The sequence below is a fragment of the Danio rerio genome, chromosome 6 (genome assembly GCF_049306965.1).
Source record: "Danio rerio strain Tuebingen ecotype United States chromosome 6, GRCz12tu, whole genome shotgun sequence".
Classification (NCBI taxonomy): Eukaryota; Metazoa; Chordata; class Actinopteri; order Cypriniformes; family Danionidae; genus Danio; species Danio rerio.
This window is the reverse complement of record NC_133181.1, coordinates 41,957,787-41,980,548: the sequence shown is the minus strand read 5'-3', so window position 1 is coordinate 41,980,548 and position 22,762 is coordinate 41,957,787. Positions and strand designations below refer to the sequence as shown.

Below are 22,762 nucleotides of genomic sequence, written 5' to 3'. Positions count from 1 at the left end.
ATTTACTTAAACTTTAAAAAACAGTGAACATTGATGATAGAAGAAATTAAACATTGTCTTGACCAACACTCATAATGCTGAACTGACATTCTAATGCCAGTGAAAACTGGGCCTTAAGCAGTGTGTGTGATTTTTCTTCTTACAAGATGATATTGTCTGAAGGACAAGAACATTTTAATCGCCTTGCAGTGATAAATCTGTTGTCTTGTAACTGAATTAAAGGGATAATTCACTCCAAAAAGAAATTTATGTGATCATCAACTGACCCTTGAATTGCTTGTTGAATTCTGTTAAACACAAAAGAAGATATTTTGAAGAAAACTGAAAACCTGTAACCATTAACATCCATAGTAGGAAAACAAATACTATGGAAGTCAATGGCTACAGATTCACAGCATTTTTTCAAATATCTTTTTTGTGAAAAAAAAAAAATCAAGGGTCAGTAAATTAATTTTAATATTGGGGTGACCTATCATAAAAGCTCTAAATAAAAAAACATACTTTTGATTTCAATATAAAACAGTTTTTTTTGTATAACATTTTCTAATTTTATCTAATTTAAATATTTAATTTAAATTTAATAAAAAAAATGTTTTCAAATTTTTCAAATTTTCAAATTTTTTAAAATGTCTGATATAAAACTAAAAATACTGTAAATGATCTTTTTTATTTACATTCTCAGATATCATAGAGTTAAACAAATAATGTTCTTGTCAAACTCCAAAAAGAAAAAGTAAAGTTTCCTCCAAGGCAATGGTTCACAGTACTTTGACTCCATTGAGTGGTACCTTGACTTTTTCAGTTTGTGAACTGCTGGATTAGGGACAACTATTTTTATTCTTAATTAAATATTTTACTCTCAATTTCTCTCATTATTTTTATAAAATATTTCAGAACTTGGTATAACTAGAAAATGTGTGCTTGTGAACAGCCATGGTGTTAAAATATTTTATTTCCAGGTCTAGAAATTGCACTTTAATAAGACTACCTCATTTTTTGGACTACCTCACAATGTTTTTGAGGAGGTGATTTTAAAAAAATGAATAAAAAGTTTATATTTATATGTCAAATATTAAACATGATGCTTCTAAAAGTCTTTAAAAAAGTCTTAAAAGTCTTAAACAGTGATAAAAAGCATTGCGAAAATAAAGTTAAAAATGAAAGTTTGCATTTACTTTAGCAAAAATCTCATTCTAATCTATAAAAACCATTTGTTTGGTTATATTAAACTGCAGCATGATTTAGAGAAAGAATCCTTCTGAGAAATGCGTCAGATAATTCTGTAGTGACTGAAAACAACAATAAAGCTTAAGTGTGAGTTGCAGGTTACAGTTGGAGCTTGTGTTTTTGTCAGCATGTGCATGCGTGTTGGCATGGGTTAAAATATTTATAGCAAATATCCCATCTCTAATTTGACGTCATGTCTCTCCTGTCCTCAGACAACAGAGGTAGAGGGGAAGAGGAAACACTCAGGTTCTCTTATGGTGTCCGTGGATCAGCTCAATACGTCCTTTAGCCGGAAAGAGCGAGCAAACAGTGCAATGACTGTTGTCACCAACACACTTGTGGAAGGTATGAGCCATCCATCCATCCATCCATCCATCCATCCATCCATCCATCCATCCATCAATTTATCCATCTGTCTACAGTATTTTTCTAATCATATACACTCAAAAAAGTATTTTGATGCTTGATCAAACTACTTATTTAAAATGAGCTGAAATAACACAATACTTGAGATTTTTTTAGATGTTCAGTCCACCTAAATTTGTTAAGATAACTTAATCGATTTGTGTTGGGACAACATGAAAGAATTGTGTGGGACCCTGCATTCTTTTTACAGTTTACTTTCATATTCAAAAATACTAGCCTCAGTAATTTTTGTCTCTTTCTCTTTGTCTGCACAGAGCTGGAGGAGTCTCAGAGAAAATGTCCGCCCTGCTGGTATAAATTTGCCAACACATTCTTGATATGGGAGTGTTGTCCAATCTGGATAAAAATAAAGGAGATCGTGAACCTCATAGTGATGGATCCATTTGTAGATCTGGCTATCACTATCTGTATTGTGCTGAACACAGTGTTCATGGCCATGGAGCATTATCCCATGACTCCGCGCTTCGAGGAGGTGCTTTCTGTTGGAAACCTGGTGAGATTTTTTTAATTATGTTTTTTAGACAATGTGGAAAATGATCCGGAACGTAATTATAGAGTCATGTGAATGCAAATCTTAGAATGTTTCAAATGCAAAATTATATGTATCTAAACTAAGTTTGGGAACTTACCACAAAATATAAAACAATATTAAAACTATAATAATTATAAAGAAGAGCATAGGAAATCTCATAAAAATTCTAAATGTAAATAAACAAAATGTAACAATATTCTTCTGTTCATACGTATGACACATTTGATGTACTTAACATATTAATAGCAATAAATGATGCATAATTACATCTATTAAATCACTAACTAACTCATTTTCCTTTCAATTTAGTCTCTGATTTATCAGGGTCGCCACACCGGAATGATCTGCTTGTATCTAACTATAAAAACAAAAGCTGCAGTAGCTGCTCTTTTTTTTTTTTATTGATCATTAATTTGCTTTTAGGCTTAGTCCCTTTATTTATCAGGGGTTGCCGCAGCGGAATGAACCACCAACTTATATACTGTAGCATATGTTTTAGGCAGAGGATGCCCTTCCAGCCGCAACCTAGTACTGGGAAACACCCGTAGACTATGGCCAATTTAGTTTATTCAATTCACCTATAGTGCATGTCTTTGCACCATGACACAGGGAGAACATGCAAACTGCACAGAAACACAAACTGATCCAGCCGGGGCTCAAACCAGCAACCTTCTTGCTGTGAGGCAACAGTGCTCACCACTGAGCCACCATGCTGCTCTTTTTTTTCTTCAAAATTCACAAAATCTATTTGATGAGTGAGTACTTCACGAATCCATCTTACAAACGGGGGTTTTGTCTTATCTTGAATTGCTACAGTAAGTCTATAAAAAGTGTTTGTTTACACTGGAACTATCCCTGCAGTGAAGAAGCCCAGTACCTACGTGGCCATCCATAAACAGAAAAAAATAGCTCCTGCTACAGAGATTTTCTGCAAGAAACTGTTTTATTTAACTGCTAGAGCACCATATGTTACATACAGTTTCATTAATGTTGAATGTTTTACTGTTCTGTTGCTCTATTAATGGTATAAATTGGGTGGCATGGTGGCTCGGTGGTCAGTGCTGTCGCCTCATGGGTGTTTCCCAGTACTGGGTCGTGGCTGGAGGGGCATCTGCTGCGTAAAACATATGCTGGAATAGTTGGCAGTTTATTCTGCTGTGGAGACCTCTGAAGTAGACACTAAGCCAAAGAAAAATGAATAAATGAATGGTATGAAATTTAAAACGTCTTTTTTTAACAAAACAACATTTCTGCTCTCTTTATTTGCCCCCAAAAATGCGGTTTCGATCTTTAATTTAAGGACTTTGCTCAGCAAACCTTTATATATGCATTTAATTGATTGGAAAATCATATAATTAATCTGATTGCATTTTTTAAATCAATTGGCATCCCTAAATTTAGTGGTTTCCTTTCTCAGCCCTAAGCATCTCCCCATTTCTGTAATGAGCAGCAACACTGGACCCTGTCCCACATTTCCATTTAAAGTTATGTCTCTGGCAACGCAGCGCTGATGTTTTCTCCTCGGTATCTGATATGCCTACAGTGAAAATGCAGTCTGCATTAAACCAATCTTCCACCACCAGGCCTTCTCTAGTATCCTCCATTACCCTTCCACTCCTCCTCATGTTGGATTCAGCGGTTTCGCAGTGTTCATGCTTACGGTACTAAAGAATTGAAAGATATAAGTATAGGCACTTGTACAGGAAGCAAAACATTAATATTTCAGTCAGCTCTGTGGATTAGTACTGTGATGCGATCAGTGGTAGAAACATTTTTTAAAAATTAGCCAAACTGGCCTATTTCACAATCATAGCATGCAGTGTTTTAATGAAAATAGTGTTGGAAAGTTGGTTAAATGGTGCATTCCTGTGAATTCCAGTTACTTCTAAAAGACTATCTATTCTGTAGATTCTATCTATTCTGTAGTTTTGCTTAAAACCAAACTGAAACAAATACTGTGTGTGAGCAGATGGACCACAAAACCAGTTGTTTTCATTTTTTGAAATTGAGATTTATATATCACCTGAAAGCTAAAATTGATGCATGTGATATTTGAATCAAACAATATTAAGCTGACATTAAACTATGGTAACACTTTATAATAACTACACACTATGAATTATAGACTACTAATAAATGCAAATGGTTTGTAAATAATACACTGCTTAATTTAGAATTGAAAAATTAAACAGTAACAAAAGAGAAAAGTACAATTATTAAGCATATTTATTATGTAATAATATTGTTAAGAACACAGCATTTGTAGCTGTATTTATAAACTGCTTACTAATCGTCACCTTGGAATTTTAAGGTTCTGTCTGCATTCTGAATGATTTTGAGATATTGAGCTTCAAAGTTTATGAATTCTATAGAAAACAGTATGTGTGTAACATTCGTTTTAATTCGTCTAAAAATTAAAAAAAAAAACTTACAGAAAACATCCCTTAATGTAAATAAGTTGTTATTTAATAAGAATATTCATTCATTTATTTTCTTGTCGGCTTAGTCCCTTTTATTAATCCGGGGTCGCCACAGCGGAATGAACCGCTAAGCTATCCAGCAAGTTTTTACGCAGCGGATGCCCTTCCAGCCGCAACCCATCTCCGGGAAACATCCACACACACATTCACACACACACTCATACCCTACGGACAATTTAGCCTACCCAATTCACCTGTACCGCATGTCTTTGGACTGTTGGGGAAACCGGAGCACCCAGAGGAAACCCACACGAACGCAGGGAGAACATGCAAACTCCACACAAAAACGCCAACTGAGCCAAGGCTCGAACCAGCGACCCGGCGACCTTCTTGCTGTGAGGCGACAGCACTGCCTACTGCGCTGCTGCTACCCCTTAATAAGAATATGTCAATAACGAAATTTTGACAAAAATGGTAGATAGAACTTTATAATTCTAAGGTGACGTAATGTACTGGGTACTAATTTTCTCAACATAAGCTCATTCTGAAAATGTAGCCCTATATAAGTTTCTGGAGATTGTGAATTATGTAGCCGGAAGTACGTATGGCTGCATTTAATTTTTAAAAACGAACGCTACAAGGTGGTTTGATGCTATTCCTTACCTCCGTTTGGATGGCTTTCCCACTGTTACCAGTTTGCAGTTAGCTCGTTATGTACATCGAGGACGCAGAGAAAAGTTAACCACGATGCGTCTGGTAAGGAACGGTTCCAGAAAGACAAAACCAAAATCCAAAAAATTAAATAAACAAGTAAATAACAGGGTGAGAATGTGGTAAAGTTTGAGAAATTTGAGATCTCAAAAACACAGCAAAAAAACGTAGCTCCTGGAACATATTTGATGGTCTCTAGAAATGTATATAGGGGTACATTTTCAGAATTAGTCTGGGTTGAATTATCTACTTAATAAATTAGAGTTAATGCTTAACAACTGATAAATTAACTTTTTGCTAATGCTTAATAAATTATTTATAGTGTGTAAGTATTATAAAGTGTTGCAAAACCTATTTGAAAATGTGGAATTTGAGGGTTAATAAAAATCTATATATTCAGAATAAAGGTCTAAATCACAGGTGTCAAACTCAGTTCCAAAAGGGCCGCAGCTCTGCACAGTTTAGTTCCAACCCTAATTAAACACACCTGATCAAACTAATTGAGTCCTTCAGGCTTGTTTGAAACCTACAGGTAAGTGTGTTGGAGCAGGGTTGGAACTAAACTGTACAGGGCTTCGGCCCTCCAGGAATTGAGTTTGACACCCCTGGTCTAAATAAAAGTGCTTAGCAATGCACATTACTAATCAAACATTGAGCTTTGATATACAGTAGTTGCAGTAGGAAATTGACTAATAATCTCCATAGAACATTATCTTTACTTAATATTCTAATGATTTTTTGGCATTTAAAATTTGATCATTTTGACTCATACATTGTACTGTTGTCTATTGACAAAAATGTTTCCAACATAAGACTGGTTTTGCGGTCAAGGGAAACATAAAATAACCAAAACAAGCAATGGATCCAAAAGCCTAATTACATAGTATGAGTTCAGAAGTTCAGACGTGGACAATACTTCTATGTTCTCTATGTTCTCTTTTTGTCACTTCCAGCCGTAGTCGAATGTATTTGATTGAGTTGCACAATGTATGAACATTCTTGTATACGAATGCATAAAATCACAAAACACCACCTTCTCTCAGACGACCAGTTGTAATCGAATAACTGAAAACATGATAAAACCATGTTGCTTCAACAAACATTTTTGTCTTCTTTCTCTTATTTCTATTTCAGGTGTTCACAGGTATTTTCACTGCTGAGATGTTTGCAAAGCTAATAGCCATGGATCCATACTATTACTTTCAGGAGGGCTGGAATATCTTTGATGGCTTCATTGTGAGCCTGAGTTTAGTGGAGCTGGGGCTGGCGGATGTAGAGGGTCTGTCTGTGCTCAGATCCTTCAGATTGGTGCGTTATCATGCCACACACTTGTTTTGTTTTGTTATAGGAATAAAATTTGATCATTTTTGCAAGCAATAGTCATTTGTACTTCATTTTTTTTGAAGATATCTTTAAAGACCTTTAGGATGCAAAAAATTGAACCAGCATGATAGTAAATACACCTTATTTATAATAGATCCCTCAAAAAAAGATCACTAAAATAATGAATAGCACAACTATATTTAATATATTAGAATACTGGTTAAATTTTAGCACCAAATCAGTATGATATGGTATTTAAAAACTCTGCTTTGCTATTAAATGTTCATAATGTACCCGTATACTTATTTATGCATGAACCACACTTGCTCACCGGTAAAGCAAAGTCTACACAAATAACATGCCTACTGGACATTTGTAGTATACTATGTAGTATACTTGTTCCTGCTGCTTGCATATCACTACTGTGCTGTCATTGCAACACTGGTAAAATGAAGCCTAAGTGTTTGTTCAGTAAAATGTGATTATTGGTGGGGTTTTTTCTAAAATCATTTAACAATCCAGGCGCACAGTCTAAGGAGCAGGGCGCAAAAGCATTAAGGGCATGTCCGAATCCACTTTTGGTATTTCAAGTACGGAAAAATAAGCGCATGGTCTGACAGAGTTGGGCTTATTCTCTTAATGAGATTTGGATGTGTTTTGAGCATTACATGCATTAAACCAACCAGAGTCTTATCTCTCATTACCTTTAAGAGTCAGTTGTGTCATGCCATGGTGCATTTGCTATTTACATGACAGACTTTGTAAGTGAAAAAACTGAATGCTTCACTAGCGAAAAAACAGTTAAACAGACCATCTGCAGTGCGCGTATAACGAACGAACCTCCTCCATTCAGCTTCTGTACTTTCTCTTTACATTACCTTTATGCTTTACTTTACTCCTTTACTTTCATGGATAAGGAAACAGTGTTGCATGCACTCCACTGAAGACATTCATTAGCCTACATTTTTAATTTAGTTTGTTTAGCGCAAAGATTTGTTCCAAAACTATTTCTAAATTCAGTTCTAATTTTCAGCAAATGAATAAATGAAAAATAATAATGAAGTGTGGTCAAAAAACTGAGTTATATCCAAACACATGTCCTATTCTTGTGCCCAAATGTGGTGATGTACACGCCTCCAAACCTGACAGGGGGATAAATCTAAACTTGTTTTTATTAATTTACAAATATAAATATGCTTATGATAAATAATACTGATAATAATAATAATAACATTATACAAATGCAAATTGTCCAACTGAAAAAACAAAATGACATGGAAAAAGTTATGGAGGTAGTGGTTTTATATTTTTATATACAGAAGAAATTAATAAATTTTTGTAACATAATTATTATTTTTTTTTATATATGCAAAGATATTTGTGTATTGCTGTATTAAGCAATGTGTACACGTTTTGGACCTGCGTAGGCACATAACTAACACGCTCTGCGCTGGACTTTAGACCAGTTTTTAGTTGGCCAATGGCGTGGTCTTTTTCAGTTTCCTAAAATAGTAACATGTTAACAATGCTCCTTAACGCACCTACTTTTTAGACAGAAACACCCATGAGTTCACAAAGATTTGTTATTAAAACAATGTGCCAGAAAATGTGGAAACTACTGTTGCGCTGGTCTAAAAATAGCAACAAATCGCGCCAAACACCCTTTTGTGCTTTATTGCACCGGGTGTATAATAGGACCCATTGAGTTAAATTACAAAATGACTTTTTATATTATTATTATTTTTAAATATATTTATTGAATTTGACTTAACACTCAGACAATACAGAAATAAAAAAAGACTCTGTCACATTTTAGGTGAAATTTGAAAGGTCCCCAAACTCCCTCAAAGTCTTTATCTTTTAATATAAAAGTTATCTTTTTCATTGTCATGTTTGTAACCATGTCTTTCAACCAGCATCCTATATTTTCTGTACATATATTTTTCCTATATTTTATTTTTATAATTTTTCATATATTTTAAAGAAAAAATCCATTTAGCTTGAAGAATACATTTATTTATGAATATACATTCAGTCTGTTAATTCTCAGTTTCCTTGACTTATTTAAAAAAACGATAAATATTATAACCAAATATTTCAGCAATGTGCATTCAGAATTTTCTATTTCAATTTTGGTTTTGGCTCAGAATTTTAATTAGTGTTTATTTTGAATGTATTTGTGAATTACAGCTGAGGGTGTTTAAGCTGGCTAAATCATGGCCTACTCTGAACATGCTGATCAAGATCATTGGTAACTCAGTGGGAGCTTTGGGAAACCTGACCCTGGTGCTGGCCATCATCGTCTTCATCTTTGCTGTGGTGGGAATGCAGCTGTTTGGGAAGAGCTATAAGGACTGTGTTTGTAAGATCGCTGAGAGCTGTGAGTTGCCCCGCTGGCACATGAACGACTTCTTCCACTCCTTCCTAATTGTGTTCCGGGTGCTGTGCGGAGAGTGGATCGAGACCATGTGGGACTGCATGGAGGTGGCGGGACAGTCAATGTGCCTCATTGTGTTCATGATGGTGATGGTCATCGGAAACTTGGTGGTGAGTTATAAAGTTTGTCTGAAAGTTTTTTACTACTGTTTTCTGTCTCACTTTAAGAAATGTTTGGAAAGGGTATCTTATAGAAAAGTTTGTAGTTCAAAAGGAAGCTTGTGGGTTAAGGCTGGACGATATACAGTTGAAGACAGAATTATTAGCCCCCCTGTTTATTTTTTCCCCCAATTTCTGTTTAACGGAGAGAAGATTTTTTTCAACACATTTCTAATAACTGATTTATTTAATCTTTGCCATGATGACAGTAAATAATATTTGACTAGATATTTTTCAAAACACTTCTATACAGCTTAAAGTGACATTTAAAGGCTTAACTAGGTTAATTAGAGTAACTAGGCAAGTTGGGATAATTAGGCAAGTTATTGTATAACGATGGAAAGAAAAAATATAGCTTAAAGGGGCTAATAATATTGACCTTAAAATGTTTTTAAAAAAATTAAAAACTGCTTTTATTCTAGCCGAAATAAAACAAATAAAACTCTCTCCAGAAGAAAAAAATATTTAAAGTTTCCTTTCTGTGGGGGGCTAATAATTCTGACTTCAACCGTATATGGAACGGTATTACAATCAGCGTTGGGCTCGTTCCCTTAAAAGAGAATTAGTTGTAGTTACAGGGAAAGTAACTATAAAATAAATGTATAAAATAAACTATATAAAACTATAAAATGACTTTAAATAAATACTGTATAAAACATACTATGAAATAATGCTAAAATAAAAATAAAACATTGTACACTAATCCACCCTATTTTAATGTTGTTGTGGGACAATGTGAGAGACAACCTTCAAATTCAACATATCATTATAAATATTAACATAAACATTCTTACCTTTCACATCAACGAGGGAAAAGTAGTGTTTATATTTACAGTTTGCAAAGGCTACATTAGGGTTGGGTCGATAGACAATGCCATCATCCATTGCTGATGGCAGATAGACATCATGATACTCAGCTGGCATCGCGACCCTCTACCCTGCCCCTGTCGCAGCAACAACCCGCTTGCAAAAAATACACATGGCCTCAATTACAAAAATACGTCTTAGTTTTAAAAGGGCATTTTAGAATGAAAGCAATCCTAGTCCACACTGTTTTTTACCTAGCATTTCTGAACAGCTTCTGCGCTTCTGCAGTATATGCGCATATCTGAGCTCTAGGCAATCAGTATGGGGTGCTTAGAGCACAAAACCGACAGAGAGCAGTGCACGTTGTACAGTTTAAGGATGTACAGCTGGACCACTATAACGTTAGTTAAAGGTGATATTTAATAAATCTTGTCTTTATTCAACGACTCAGTCTTTTAAATCTGTCAGGTAATGTCACAGCGTCAGTACACTGCTTCAGTCATTCGCTTTCACGCTTGTACTTAGTCATTTTAGTAAAAACCTCAGAGACTGTTGGTTGGATTCTGTTGGTTGGGCACCTTTTTACCAACCAAGTTTGTTGACGCCATTTTAACGACACAGAAGACTCAGTCTGTTCATGCAAGAGTCCAGCAAAAAAAAGTGTTTGGCAGGTGGTAATTTGTGTGTACATTATCTTTATTTATTTATTGTTTGATTACTTATGAGTAAAACAAAGACCATGCGGGTCAGGTGGTTGATACGGTAGGCTATAAATAATTAAGTCGTTATAAATTAAATAGTTATTCATATACAATTAATTCACCGCTGCCTACAATGACGATGCCATCGTCCATCGCAATGTTTCACATTAGACATCGTACAATGTCAAATTGGTCGATATCACCAAACCCTAGGCTACATTTGAACTTTTTGGATTTGCCATTGTTCTGACTCCTGGTCGTTGGTATGCTCTTGACCGTGTGTGTGCTTGTGTGTGAACACTCGCACTATTCTTCCTTTGATTGGCAAATGATGGAAATGTACTCCATCTAATACAATCATCAGGTTCTCAGTTACACCACGTTCAGAGATGATTATGTGTCCTGCCTCAGCCCTGAACACACACACTCCCACCCCAGAGAAAGAGAGGTCATATGGCTGAGATAATGCTCACATGAAAATTGCTTCAGTGATCGCAGTTAAAGAAATGCACACTTTATTGTCAGCAATGGTAATGATGTTGTAGCGGGAACCAATCAATGAATTACACGTTACTGAAAAAAGTATGGCCATTAGGAACGCTGTTTATTTATAGCACTGTTATTTCCATCACTGATTACATTATTGCTTAGCTGCTATTTCATTAAATATTACTAAAATAATAAATAAAAAAGGAGAAATTTTAATTAAAGTAATAATGTTTGTAGCGGGATTTTACAGTATAATCAAATTACTTTTATTTCAGGATTTTGTTATTACAATATATGTAAAGTTTATGTTGATTTATTTATTGTTTGATATTTTATTATGAAAATCCAAAATAATTTTGAATTGATAAACATTATGAACTGGAGAAAATTGTGGAATTTTTATTTGTTGTTGTTTAGTTTTTAGTTTTTCTAGAATTTTTTATAGTGTAGCTTCTCCTTAATTTTTTCCCTTCAAAAAATAATAAACTTTTGCCATTAAAAAAATACATCTGTTTTGCTATTTTAATTTAAATTTACTAATTTTTCTCTGCAGATGATTTCCGAGCAGTCATCTCACTCACTCTAAAAAAAGCTGATTCTCTCTATATATTTTCTTTTCTCCAGTCATTTGTTGAAATATTTTTCTATATAATTTTTATTCCCAATATTATGCAGACCTATAATTGGCCCCTATATATTATAATAATTAGTGGATTAAATAATGGCCACTTATTTGGAAATCATCAGAAAATGATCATCCCGGATTCATTGTGGCCATTAAAGTGGACATATTAAACAGAAATGAACAAGTTGCACAGCCAATAAATGTGAAATCTAAAGCGCTCCTGTTTCTCTTGACCAGGTGCTGAACCTGTTCTTAGCCTTGCTGCTGAGCTCCTTCAGTGCTGATAATCTGGCTGCCACAGATGATGACGGTGAGATGAACAACCTGCAGATCTCCGTCATCCGCATTAAGAAAGGCATTGCTTGGTTCAAAATTCATGTACGGCTGCTGGTGGCCCACGTCCTGAAGAAGAAACCTCTGGAAGATGAAGACAAACCGCTTGATGACATGTATGACAAAAAACTGAACTTAATGGGCAACCACACCGGCGTGGAAATCAAATGTGGTGATCTGAACTACCCCAAGAACGGGAATGGCACCACAAGTGGCATTGGGAGCAGCGTGGGAAAGTACATGATTGATGAGGAGCCCATGTCCTTCATCCACAACCCCAACCTGACTGTACGGGTTCCCATTGCTGTTGGAGAGTCCGACTTTGAGAATCTGAACACGGAGGACTTCAGCAGCGAATCGGATGTGGAAAATAGCAAAGATGTGAGTATTATTAAAGTTTCTTCAATGAAGTTGGCTTTGTTTGCAACAACTTGCAAAGTTTAATTTGTAGTTGAATGGAAAATTGCTGACATTTGATATTAACTTATATGTACTTGCATAAAAAATAAATATAATATATTTACTGTGTTCATAATGTATTCTGGCAGAACACTTATGGTAGTCTTGAGTTGGGATACGGGTATGGTTAGGGATAGGTTTGGTGGTATGGGTAGGTATTAGGCTGGGTCAAGTGTAAGAGATGCTTAACAGTGTAATTAAATATTAAATTATAAAAATGCCATGCATGCATTTAATCAATCATGTAAAAACATGTATTTACACAATATGTACATTGCATCAAATGGTTTATTTCAGTGTACCGTGTTCAAGTACATATTAAGGCCACCTAATATAAAGCAGAACCAAATTTTGAAAACTGCTAGCCGAATTTACGTTTTAGCATCACAAACTGATTTTAACTGGCAATCAGGTCTTTTATTTAGAGGGCAGGATTCTATTGTTTCCATATTGCAATTTGCAGACTTACTCATTCATAGTAATAACGGCTTTTATGTCTTTTTAGACTAATAAAAATCTGACTTACACAAAGAAAATCTGCTCAAAAGCATCATTCACGTTCATAGAATGTGCTGGAAGTGAATAATGGATGATAGTTGTTTTCGGCAAAGGCAAATTTTAAAACTGACGTTTGATAATGCTATTTATTTATTTATTTATTTATTTAACTTGGAATGGTTTTTACTTATTTAAATTAAATATTTACTTTAATGCTCAAAAGATATTTTTATAAATAATTAAATATAGTATATAGAGTATAATTCTACTTGTTTAAATTACTATTGGCAAATTAACTTTATAATATAAACTTTATAATATAAAATAGCCCCACGTGACTTACTTAAAGGTGCTGTATATAAATTTATGACTCTTCTAAAGCATAAAAATACCATAATATGTTTGCAGATGTTTTAGAAAAATGCTAACCTTATTGTTTATCTGAAAAAGAATGCTGAAGTTAGTTATTCTGCTTTGAAAATGTCCTATGTCCAAACGTCTTTTTGTTTTGGTTCTTTTAACCCACCTACAGCCAGTGTAGCCAATTATATTTCTGCACCCCGGATTACCTTGCTGGAAAACTGTATATTTGATTCATTCAGTCAGGAAGGCTCCTAAAGCGTGCGTCTGAAGCTAAAAATGCAACCTCCGTTGGACAGCAGCAGACTACAAGTTCTACATGAGATGGTTATTAATTAGCAAAGAATATAAATAATATGAATGGAACCATTAGGTAAGAAGGTTACATTGTAACCCTGTGGTCCTAACAACACGCTCCACGACCAGACTAGCAGTGATAAGCTGTTTGGCTGTTTGCACTAGACGAAACATGACAGAAATTTAAATACAACCATTCAGAAGCACACAATATGTGCACTTACTGCACTACTAAATAAATACATATTACACTTCTTTAACATTATTACATATAGATGCTGAATCACTGATATGTGTTGGCTTGCACCGAGTCACAGTTCTAAAGTTCAATTTCAAAGTTTATTTTATTTTCAAGATCAGAGGTGAACTATCTGCTGCTGCTTTCAGTATATGGCAATAAATGTCATGTAAAATGGCATTCAAACTAACATCGTTAACATTTAACAGTGAATAAAGCATATGAAGCGTACCTGAGTTGATCGTTGTCAGTTTTTTTTTGTTCAGCTGCAAGAAATAGAAGCCGTTTCTAATATATCTATTCCAGGTGTTGGTTAGGACAAAAACTCCTTTTAATATGAAAATTCTCCTTCTATTGCATGTCGTTGCATTTATTTAGAACACGACTTTAATCAGCCTTTAGGCTCGATAGTCAGGCAAACTCCTGCTGGTGTGGTCAGTCTGGTAAACTGTGCTTGCATGTGTTTTGAACCAAGAGTGCAATACCACGTTCAACCACTGGGTGTCAAACTTACATGCTGCATCTTTAAATGTAGTGTAAACAGAGTAGAATAGAATATTATACTAGTAATTAATGATAATGAATATACAAAATATGCAGTTAAGATAATCATCATATGGCCGCATTAACTATAAGCCTTATATATACAGCGTACCGTATAAGGCTGAAGCAAAGCTGTGGAAAATTGTGTACAGCTCTTACAGTATTCTTTGAGGAATTGAAAATGGCTTACTACTGCTTACTGTACAGAATTCACAGGGATCATCATTTTGAGTCCATGTTGCTTTTTTGCCTCATTTTATTTCAGAAAGAGTTAGTTTGTGTAGGCTGGCAGAGACCGGCTTTCTCTTTCCTGGCACATTTCAAATGATTGTGTAACTTTTCATTGCATCTCTTTAGACATTTCCTGAGGTTTTATCCTAAAAAAAATCCTTAATTATTATTTTACAAATGACAAAAACGACACAAAATGATCAGGATTGCATTAACTTGTTGTATACGGTCATTTTCTATGTGATACATTGGTGGCTAAATGCATTATGCATGCTTTAATGAATCAAAGGAGAAACTGTAATTAAATGGAGTAATATGATGAGACGATGTGTGTATTTGTAGAGCGTAGACTAGATGAAGTCTGTCTCAGTAGTCGATTACAGCAGTATGGGTGGATTAAGGCTTCGCAGGCAGTATAAGAATGTTGAGTTGTGCTATTCCTGTGATTTATTGCCTTGCTGCTTCTGCTGAGTGCTGAGCCACTCAGCCAGAGAATAGATGCAGTCCACCAGATGATGTAATGTTTTCCCTTTGTATGTGTGCGCTCGTACACGTGCATATATGTGTGTGTACGCTTCAATATAATTGCTTTATTAAACCTCTGGTAATTCCCTCAAAAACAAAGAGCATTGCTAGTTTTATGTACTAATTAGCATGCTGTGACTGAACCAGATAAACAGTGTCAGCAGTGATTTGTTATCATGTGTTGCTCAAATTGAGAATTTACCTTTGGCCCTCGAAGTGAATGGAAAGAGTGAAGGATTGACTGAGTAAAGGTGCATGCGCAGTGAAAATGTGAGATGTTGGTTATTGATATTAAACGGACTCTCCTGTCATTGTACTGCTCTCTGTGCAAACACCGGGTCACCTTGACCCAGTTTAGACGTAACAGATCCAGTACTGCTGAACTACATGTGCTGAACATCCAGCCAGTGGCATCAAGGCAGATCTTTTCTGTTAGCCAAACAGAGCAGCGCTGGGCGGGACTTTGTTTCTGATTGGCCAGGCTGGCTCAGGGAAAACTGCAGTGCTGGTGTGTGAGGGCTCTTTGATGCTTCTGATGCTTTCGACTGCCAGTGTGTGTGTGTGTGTGTGTGTGTGTGTGTAATAACGATTTGGCTTTTATAAAAGTGCTGTGTCATCCTGGCCTGCTGCGATCAGGGTCAGACTCTTCCGGTTGACAGAGGCATGTGTTTTTTTATGTTTGTATAGGTTTATGGGGTTGTGTATGCAGTCTTATGAAAAGGAATTGTATTTAGATAGTTCAGAAGTTTTTTTTCTCTTATGAAAACAATGTTCTAATAAAATATGTAGACATCATCATTATTTAATACAATAAACTATTACAAGTATTATATATTATAAGGTATTATTCTGACTGGCCTAGTCCTTTCAGTGTTTCTTAACACTTATGTAATTAAAATGTTTATATGATTTGTTAACATAATATAATATAATATAATATAATATAATATAATATAATATAATATAATATAATATAATATAATATAATATAATATAATATAATATAATATTATATACATTGATGTAACTTTGTTTTTTTCTCTTTTAAGGCCTTGGTGACTTAGGTTGGACATAAGTTTTAGATATTGAATTGTTTTCAGTTAATATTCAATTAATTTCAATGAATACAATGAATAGAACTAATAATGTATTAATATAACATCTAATATTAAGTTTTAATAGATTAGATTAGATGTAAATACAGATGCGTTGTACAATAACATGCAACAAAATCAATACACTACTCCTGATTTGCATAAAATACAGCAAAAGTCATTCATCACTGTCTGATTTGCATATGTAGATGATAGTTTGTAACCTTGTTAGTTCAGTTAGTGTTGAGTCAAGGTTAATTGTGTCTTGGGTGAATGTTAATTAAACTGGACACCCAGAAGAACTGTGAAGGTTAGCGCTAGGACACATCTGGTCAGTCAACGTTGGGTTATTTACTTGCATTGTTCACTTGTGTTTCCTTGTGTGTTGCTAACATCAAAACTGATGTTGAATGGTGATATGGATATATGCTTATGTCTTTTTTGTTCATATTCATCGATGTAAAGTTCCTTTGGCTGTCTACATTGTAAAAAGCAGTATAAAAATAAAGATGAATTTAATTACTTATAAAAAAAAGTCCTATTGTTACAATTTAATAAGTTGTTTAGGGAAAGAAAACATAACATTTAGAAAGTTATATTATGACTGATGAAAATGGATGTATATAAACAAAAACAAACAAACTTAACGTATAATTTGTGTATTCCTCTATAAGGAAATATGATAAAGCCAACCAATAAGCATGTATGAGATTTGTACAAAGCATTTGAAAATAAATAGAAACAATCACAGAAATATAACCAAACCAAAAGTTACAGGGGGGGAAAGGAACTAGAGTGCCACCAAAGCAAAGAACTAAACAAATCCAACAGCAACATAAACTAGAACTAAAGGTGATAGGGCGAGGGCAAAAGCAAACAACAGACAGGGAGAGAGAGAGCGACAAAGGATACAACTCCTATCGATCGTAACACACATTTAATTAGAAAAGGTTTTATGTTAACTAACAATAGGCTGTTTTGAGCACACATGTAAATGCATACATTCTGTTTGATTCATACTGGAAGCTAGAGGGTGCCCTTATACATTAACTCTACAGATGCATCACAGAAGTACAGACATCCCACCATTGCTGTAGCTGATTGAAACAAAAATAGAAACACTTTGGCTGCGTCCGAAACCGCCTACTACTCAGTAGGTACTGCATTTGAATTTAAACGTACTACTCGGCCGTTAGAAAAGTACGTTCTATACAGTATGAATGTGAAAAGTATGAATGGAATTCGGACATACTACATCCGCCATTTTGTCATGGTCATGTGATCTACCTGCATCAGTTGCGTCGCCTCACTTCCATTCATGAATTCTCTCACGGGGCATTATGGGATAGCGCAGCGTGCATGGGATGCGCACTTCAGAATTTCGCCGGAAGTAGTAAGTCATCCGGGTACTTCTCGCCTACTGATTTTCGAATTCTATGAATTCGGACAAACTACTCGGCTCGTATACTGATTTTGGCGTACTATATAGTATGGAAGTATGCTGTTTTGGGACGCAGCATTTATTTTTAAGGTTGTTGCAAGATCGCATATGGTTGTGGCCGGATGTTAACGAGAATTATTTATTCAATTTCCCATTTATTGTATTTTATTAACGTCTACCCCCACCCCAACTCTAAACTTGTATTATTTATGCTTTCTATTAAATTACCCAATAAATTGTATTGTGTAATTTGTACTGTACTCTCACAGTACTGTAAAAATATCAATTATTGTTATACAGTATTTTATTGTTATATTATCGCACTTCCGGCTGGCCACGTATCCGATCTAGACTTCACCATTTTTAAGTGCAGTTTAAGCCTCCTTGGTGACAAATACATTTATAATGCAGAGCTAATCTACAGTTCATCCTTTATCTCTGTGGGCTATAGAATCCTATTAAACAGTATGTTTTCTTCCTCGTTCTGTAATATGAAACCACGTCTTGTCACAAAAAACGTTATTTTAAACACCTGATTGTTTTAAAGGGCCATGACACCCCCCACTTTCGGTTAAAGTCTACTTCAGAATTTTTTCAAAAGATGCATGATTAATGGGTGTGGAGCTCCGCGAGCATCGGGCAGGAGTGGGCGTGGCCAGCAGGGGAGAAGGGGAGCGAACAAAGCTAGCTCACAAAATGAGACAAACCGTGAGACGCATGAGTTTATAGTTTACAAAGTTAAAATGCAAAGAAATAAATAGTGATTTAATGTCCTGCTACATTTGTTATTCGTAATTTCATATACACATAACCACAATTTATATAATTATAAAGGTAAGTGTGTTCATGTAAACCGTATAAATGGGGACTTCTCCCTCAATCCCCGTATCCAGCAGACCCCGTATGCAGCAGGTCTCCTGACCTGTCTATTTTAACCGTTAGCCCTGCTGGTAATCTGGAGGATTTAGGCAAACACAGCAGCACAGTGATGTGTCTGAATGTGAGTGAACTCCTAATAAAAGACAGCGTCCACCATTCTCTAATTCTCGTGCTGCTCTCCCGACAAAAATGCTAGCAGCACACACACAGCTTTGCTGTATGATCGGCCCTGACAAGATCGCGGGGGAAAACATGCAACAAACCGCGTGGATCATGCAAACAAACACATACGAGCCTTCATGAACGGCTAAATACTGTGTGCCTGTGCCGTGGGTCCGTGACGTGTCTCACAGCTCGGGCTTGACTCTGGCAAGTCTGGCAGGTCTCATGAATAATTAAGCAGCCGGCTCTTCTCATAGGATAAGAAAACTCCGCTATGAATAATAATGAGAAACCGACGCGTCATCATTGCACTTGCAGTGCTGCGCTACGTCGCCGATTTTGATCCCGCCCCAAAAATCATTTAAAAACCGGAAGCTGAAATTAGCTGACAAAAGCTCAAAATTATCCAGTTTTCCCCACAATTAAAGCTGACAGGTGCTAACATTGATTTAACTGATGCTCAACACACACAAATCTGTTAATATAAAAAAAAGTTATCCAGGGTGTCCTGAACCTTTAAGTGAATTTAGAGTAAAATAATGTCAGTAGCTTGTAAACAGGCTCATACAAATTCAATGCTGTATCACAAACATGCTAATGTGGTATTTATTACACAGACCTTTTTGATAGCACTGTACAGCCCTGACCAAACCAGCTTCCGAATGTAGATTTGATCATTTTTATCATCATCATGGGAAGCATATTTCTTATTGTGTGGAGAATTTCTACCTGTATATCGCAAATCAGAAGATCACCATATGCTGACCTTTTTTTGTGACGTCTGGAAAGTTGATATAAATGGATAATATAGAAGTGGGAGAATAAATCGGAATGAACTAAGTGTATATTGCTGTGCGTTTTTCCACTAGCTGGACGACACTAGCTCTTCTGAAGGAAGTACTATCGATATAAAGCCTGATGAGGAGGAGATGGCTGTGGTGGAGGTGGTGGAAGAGTACTTAGATCCAGAGGCCTGCTGGACTGATGGTGAGCAATGCATGTTTGTAAGATCTAATTGGATAGATTCAATATACCTAATATGTATGTGTGTGTATGTATATATTAAATTCAATATCTAGTTTAAGCTACAATCCTAGTATATACTGTATTTCATGGTAGTAGTACGCTGTAAATCCACAGTTTCTGTATTTTATATTTCACAATTGTTTTCTGTTTGTTTACGATTTTAAATTGCATTATGGGATGTTGATTTCTTCTCTGTCAAATTTTGAAGTTGAAAATTCAACTCTACAGTTTAACAAAGTCACTTTTATTGACATTTTAGTACTTTGAAATACTATAAGATTATATACATAATTTATAGAAAAAAATAAGTCCGTAAAACAACAGAAAACGTACTGGCAGCTTATTACAAGGTTTTTGTAACGTAACACACAGCAACAACCCAGGCAATATATGACTTCAAACAATTAAAAATGTTAATAAAAATAACTTTTTTTTCAAACTTTTCAAAGTTAAGTCCCACAATGCAATTTGAAAGCATAAATAAACTGGGAAATATTCAAAATAAATCACAAAATACAGAAAACAGCTAATTTTCAGTTTTTTTTTTTACAGTGTACATCTGTTTTACTTTTAGAACTACTAAAAAACTTACATTTTAAGTCTGGGTATGATGTAAATGTGTATTCAGCTTACATGTTTGATGTTTTTCAGCTTGTGTGGCGCGCTACAAATGTTGTGATGTGCCTATTACTGAGGGCTGGGGGAAGTACTGGTGGTTTCTGAGGAAAACTTGCTACCTCATTGTTGAGCACAACTGGTTTGAGACGCTCATCATTTTTATGATTCTTCTCAGCTCTGGAGCTTTGGTGAGGACACACACATTGCATAACTTTCTAAGAGACAAAAAAAACAGCAGCTGAAATTATTTGTTACTAATTTCTAAAAAGTGTGAAGACGTACACATTGGTGTTCAAATCAGCTTTGTATACAACTGAAGTCAGATTTATCAGAACCCTTTGAATTTCTCTTTCTTTGTAAAATATTTCCTAAATAATGTTTAACAGAGCGAGGACATTTTCACAGTATGTCTGATAATATTTTTTCTCCTGAAGAAAGTCTTGTTTGTTTTATTTCAGCTAGAATAAAATCCGCTTTTAATTTTTTAAAAATCATTTTAATGTCAAAACTATTAGCCCCTTTAAGCAATATTTTTTTCGATAGTCTACAAAACAAACCTTCGTTTTACAATAAGTTGCCTAATTATCCTAACCTGTCTAGTTAACCTAATTAAGCCATTAAATGTCACTTCAAGCTGTATAGAAGTGTCTTGAAAAGTATCTAGTAAAATAATATTTACTGGCATCATGGCAAAGAAAAAATAAATCAATTATTAGAAATGAGTTATTAAAACTATTATGCTTAGAAATGTGTTGGAAAAAATGTCTCTGTTAAACAGAAATTGTGGAAAAAATAAACAGGAGGCTAATAATTCAGGGTGGCTAATAAGTCTGAGTTCAACTGTATATATTTTTTTCCTGTAATTTATGAAAAATGCACATTTTTTTGCAAATCTAATGCATAATTTAATCAGGATCTCACTATCCCTCATGAATGACAGTTTATTTCAGATTAATTTTCAAAAATTTTAACCATTGAAGCAAGTGATAGCAGTTGAAATATATATATAAGAGCCATTATATTATTTAATACATCTCTGATTGTGTTAATCTGAAAATATTTCTTGGATTGTATTTAAATCATATTTGATAACAGGGTATCATTTGAAATAGTTTAAGTTTGGTCTTTGAAGCTAAACATTTCTTTTAAAGTTTAATACATATTTAATTTATTGTTGAAAGGAAAAAAACATAAGCAATTAATCTAATATAGGCCCTTATTTTGTTCCCTGTTGTTCATTGAAAGCGATGAAAATAACTTGACAGTGTAACTAACCTCAAAAACTCCTTAAGGCATTTTGGGGAGTCAGTGATATAGATTTGCAGAAGCTAAAATAATTAAGGACCATGATAAGTATTCTCTTGGAAGATACACGGGTACTGTATAGATTTTTCATCCTTGCACAATGTATATGTGCAGAACTAATGGTCTCCAGGTAGATTGTAATGTGATTGAGACTGCATAGCATGCAGTGTGCTATATGATCTATGTAAGTAGGTAATGGCTATCACTATATTGCAATGAACCGGCCACTGCACCTCAGCAGTCTGTCTTGGGGCTGCAGTATCTCATGTCTGCTGTTAGGGAGCGTAGCCAAATGCTGTAGAAAAACGTCCACATGCAGAAGATGCTGCTGCTGCCTTTCTTACAGCTACTATTAGGGACCGTGGCCAAACTCCAAATAAAGTGAGCATCTGTGAACTGATGTATGTGGGACTGCAGTGCCACACTCTGGGGATGGCAGGGACTGAAAGTAAAAAGTGTTTTTAGGAAAGTTGTAGGTGAATCGTCATCCATTCATCAAACAAAGTAGTTTATATATATATATATATATATATATATATATATATATATATATATATATATATATATATATATATATATATATAAGATGATTTAATAAATTTGTTAATAATTATTAAAAACTGTTAAATACATATTTTAAAAATAAAAGTTACATTTATATATAAATCTCTTCTGTTTTGTTTTTTAGGCATTTGAGGATGTATATATTGAACAGAGGAAAACCATCCAGATCATTCTTGAATATGCAGACAGAGTCTTCACATACATCTTCATCCTGGAAATGTTGCTAAAATGGGTGGCCTATGGGTTTGTCAAATACTTCACCAATGCATGGTGCTGGCTGGACTTCTTCATTGTGGATGTAAGTAATTTTGCTTAATACCATGTGATCGACAA

At 34.9% G+C, this 22,762-nt stretch overlaps 1 protein-coding gene across 10 annotated transcripts in view; it reads left to right on the top strand.

The window, feature by feature from the left end:
- The window catches only part of scn8ab (sodium channel, voltage gated, type VIII, alpha subunit b), a 101,046-nt gene that overhangs the window by 58,658 nt on the left and 19,626 nt on the right, over window positions 1-22,762 (top strand). For all 10 annotated transcript variants that reach the window (XR_012407459.1, XR_012407458.1, XM_068221810.1 and 7 more), the window contains 8 exon segments: window positions 1,440-1,572; window positions 1,908-2,146; window positions 6,451-6,624; window positions 8,830-9,186; window positions 12,094-12,570; window positions 19,786-19,903; window positions 20,594-20,748; window positions 22,554-22,727. Coding sequence is in view for 8 of the 10 variants with exons in the window: in XM_068221810.1 (XP_068077911.1) it covers window positions 1,440-1,572; window positions 1,908-2,146; window positions 6,451-6,624; window positions 8,830-9,186; window positions 12,094-12,570; window positions 19,786-19,903; window positions 20,594-20,748; window positions 22,554-22,727 (1,827 nt within the window). In the remaining 2 variants the exon portion in view is untranslated.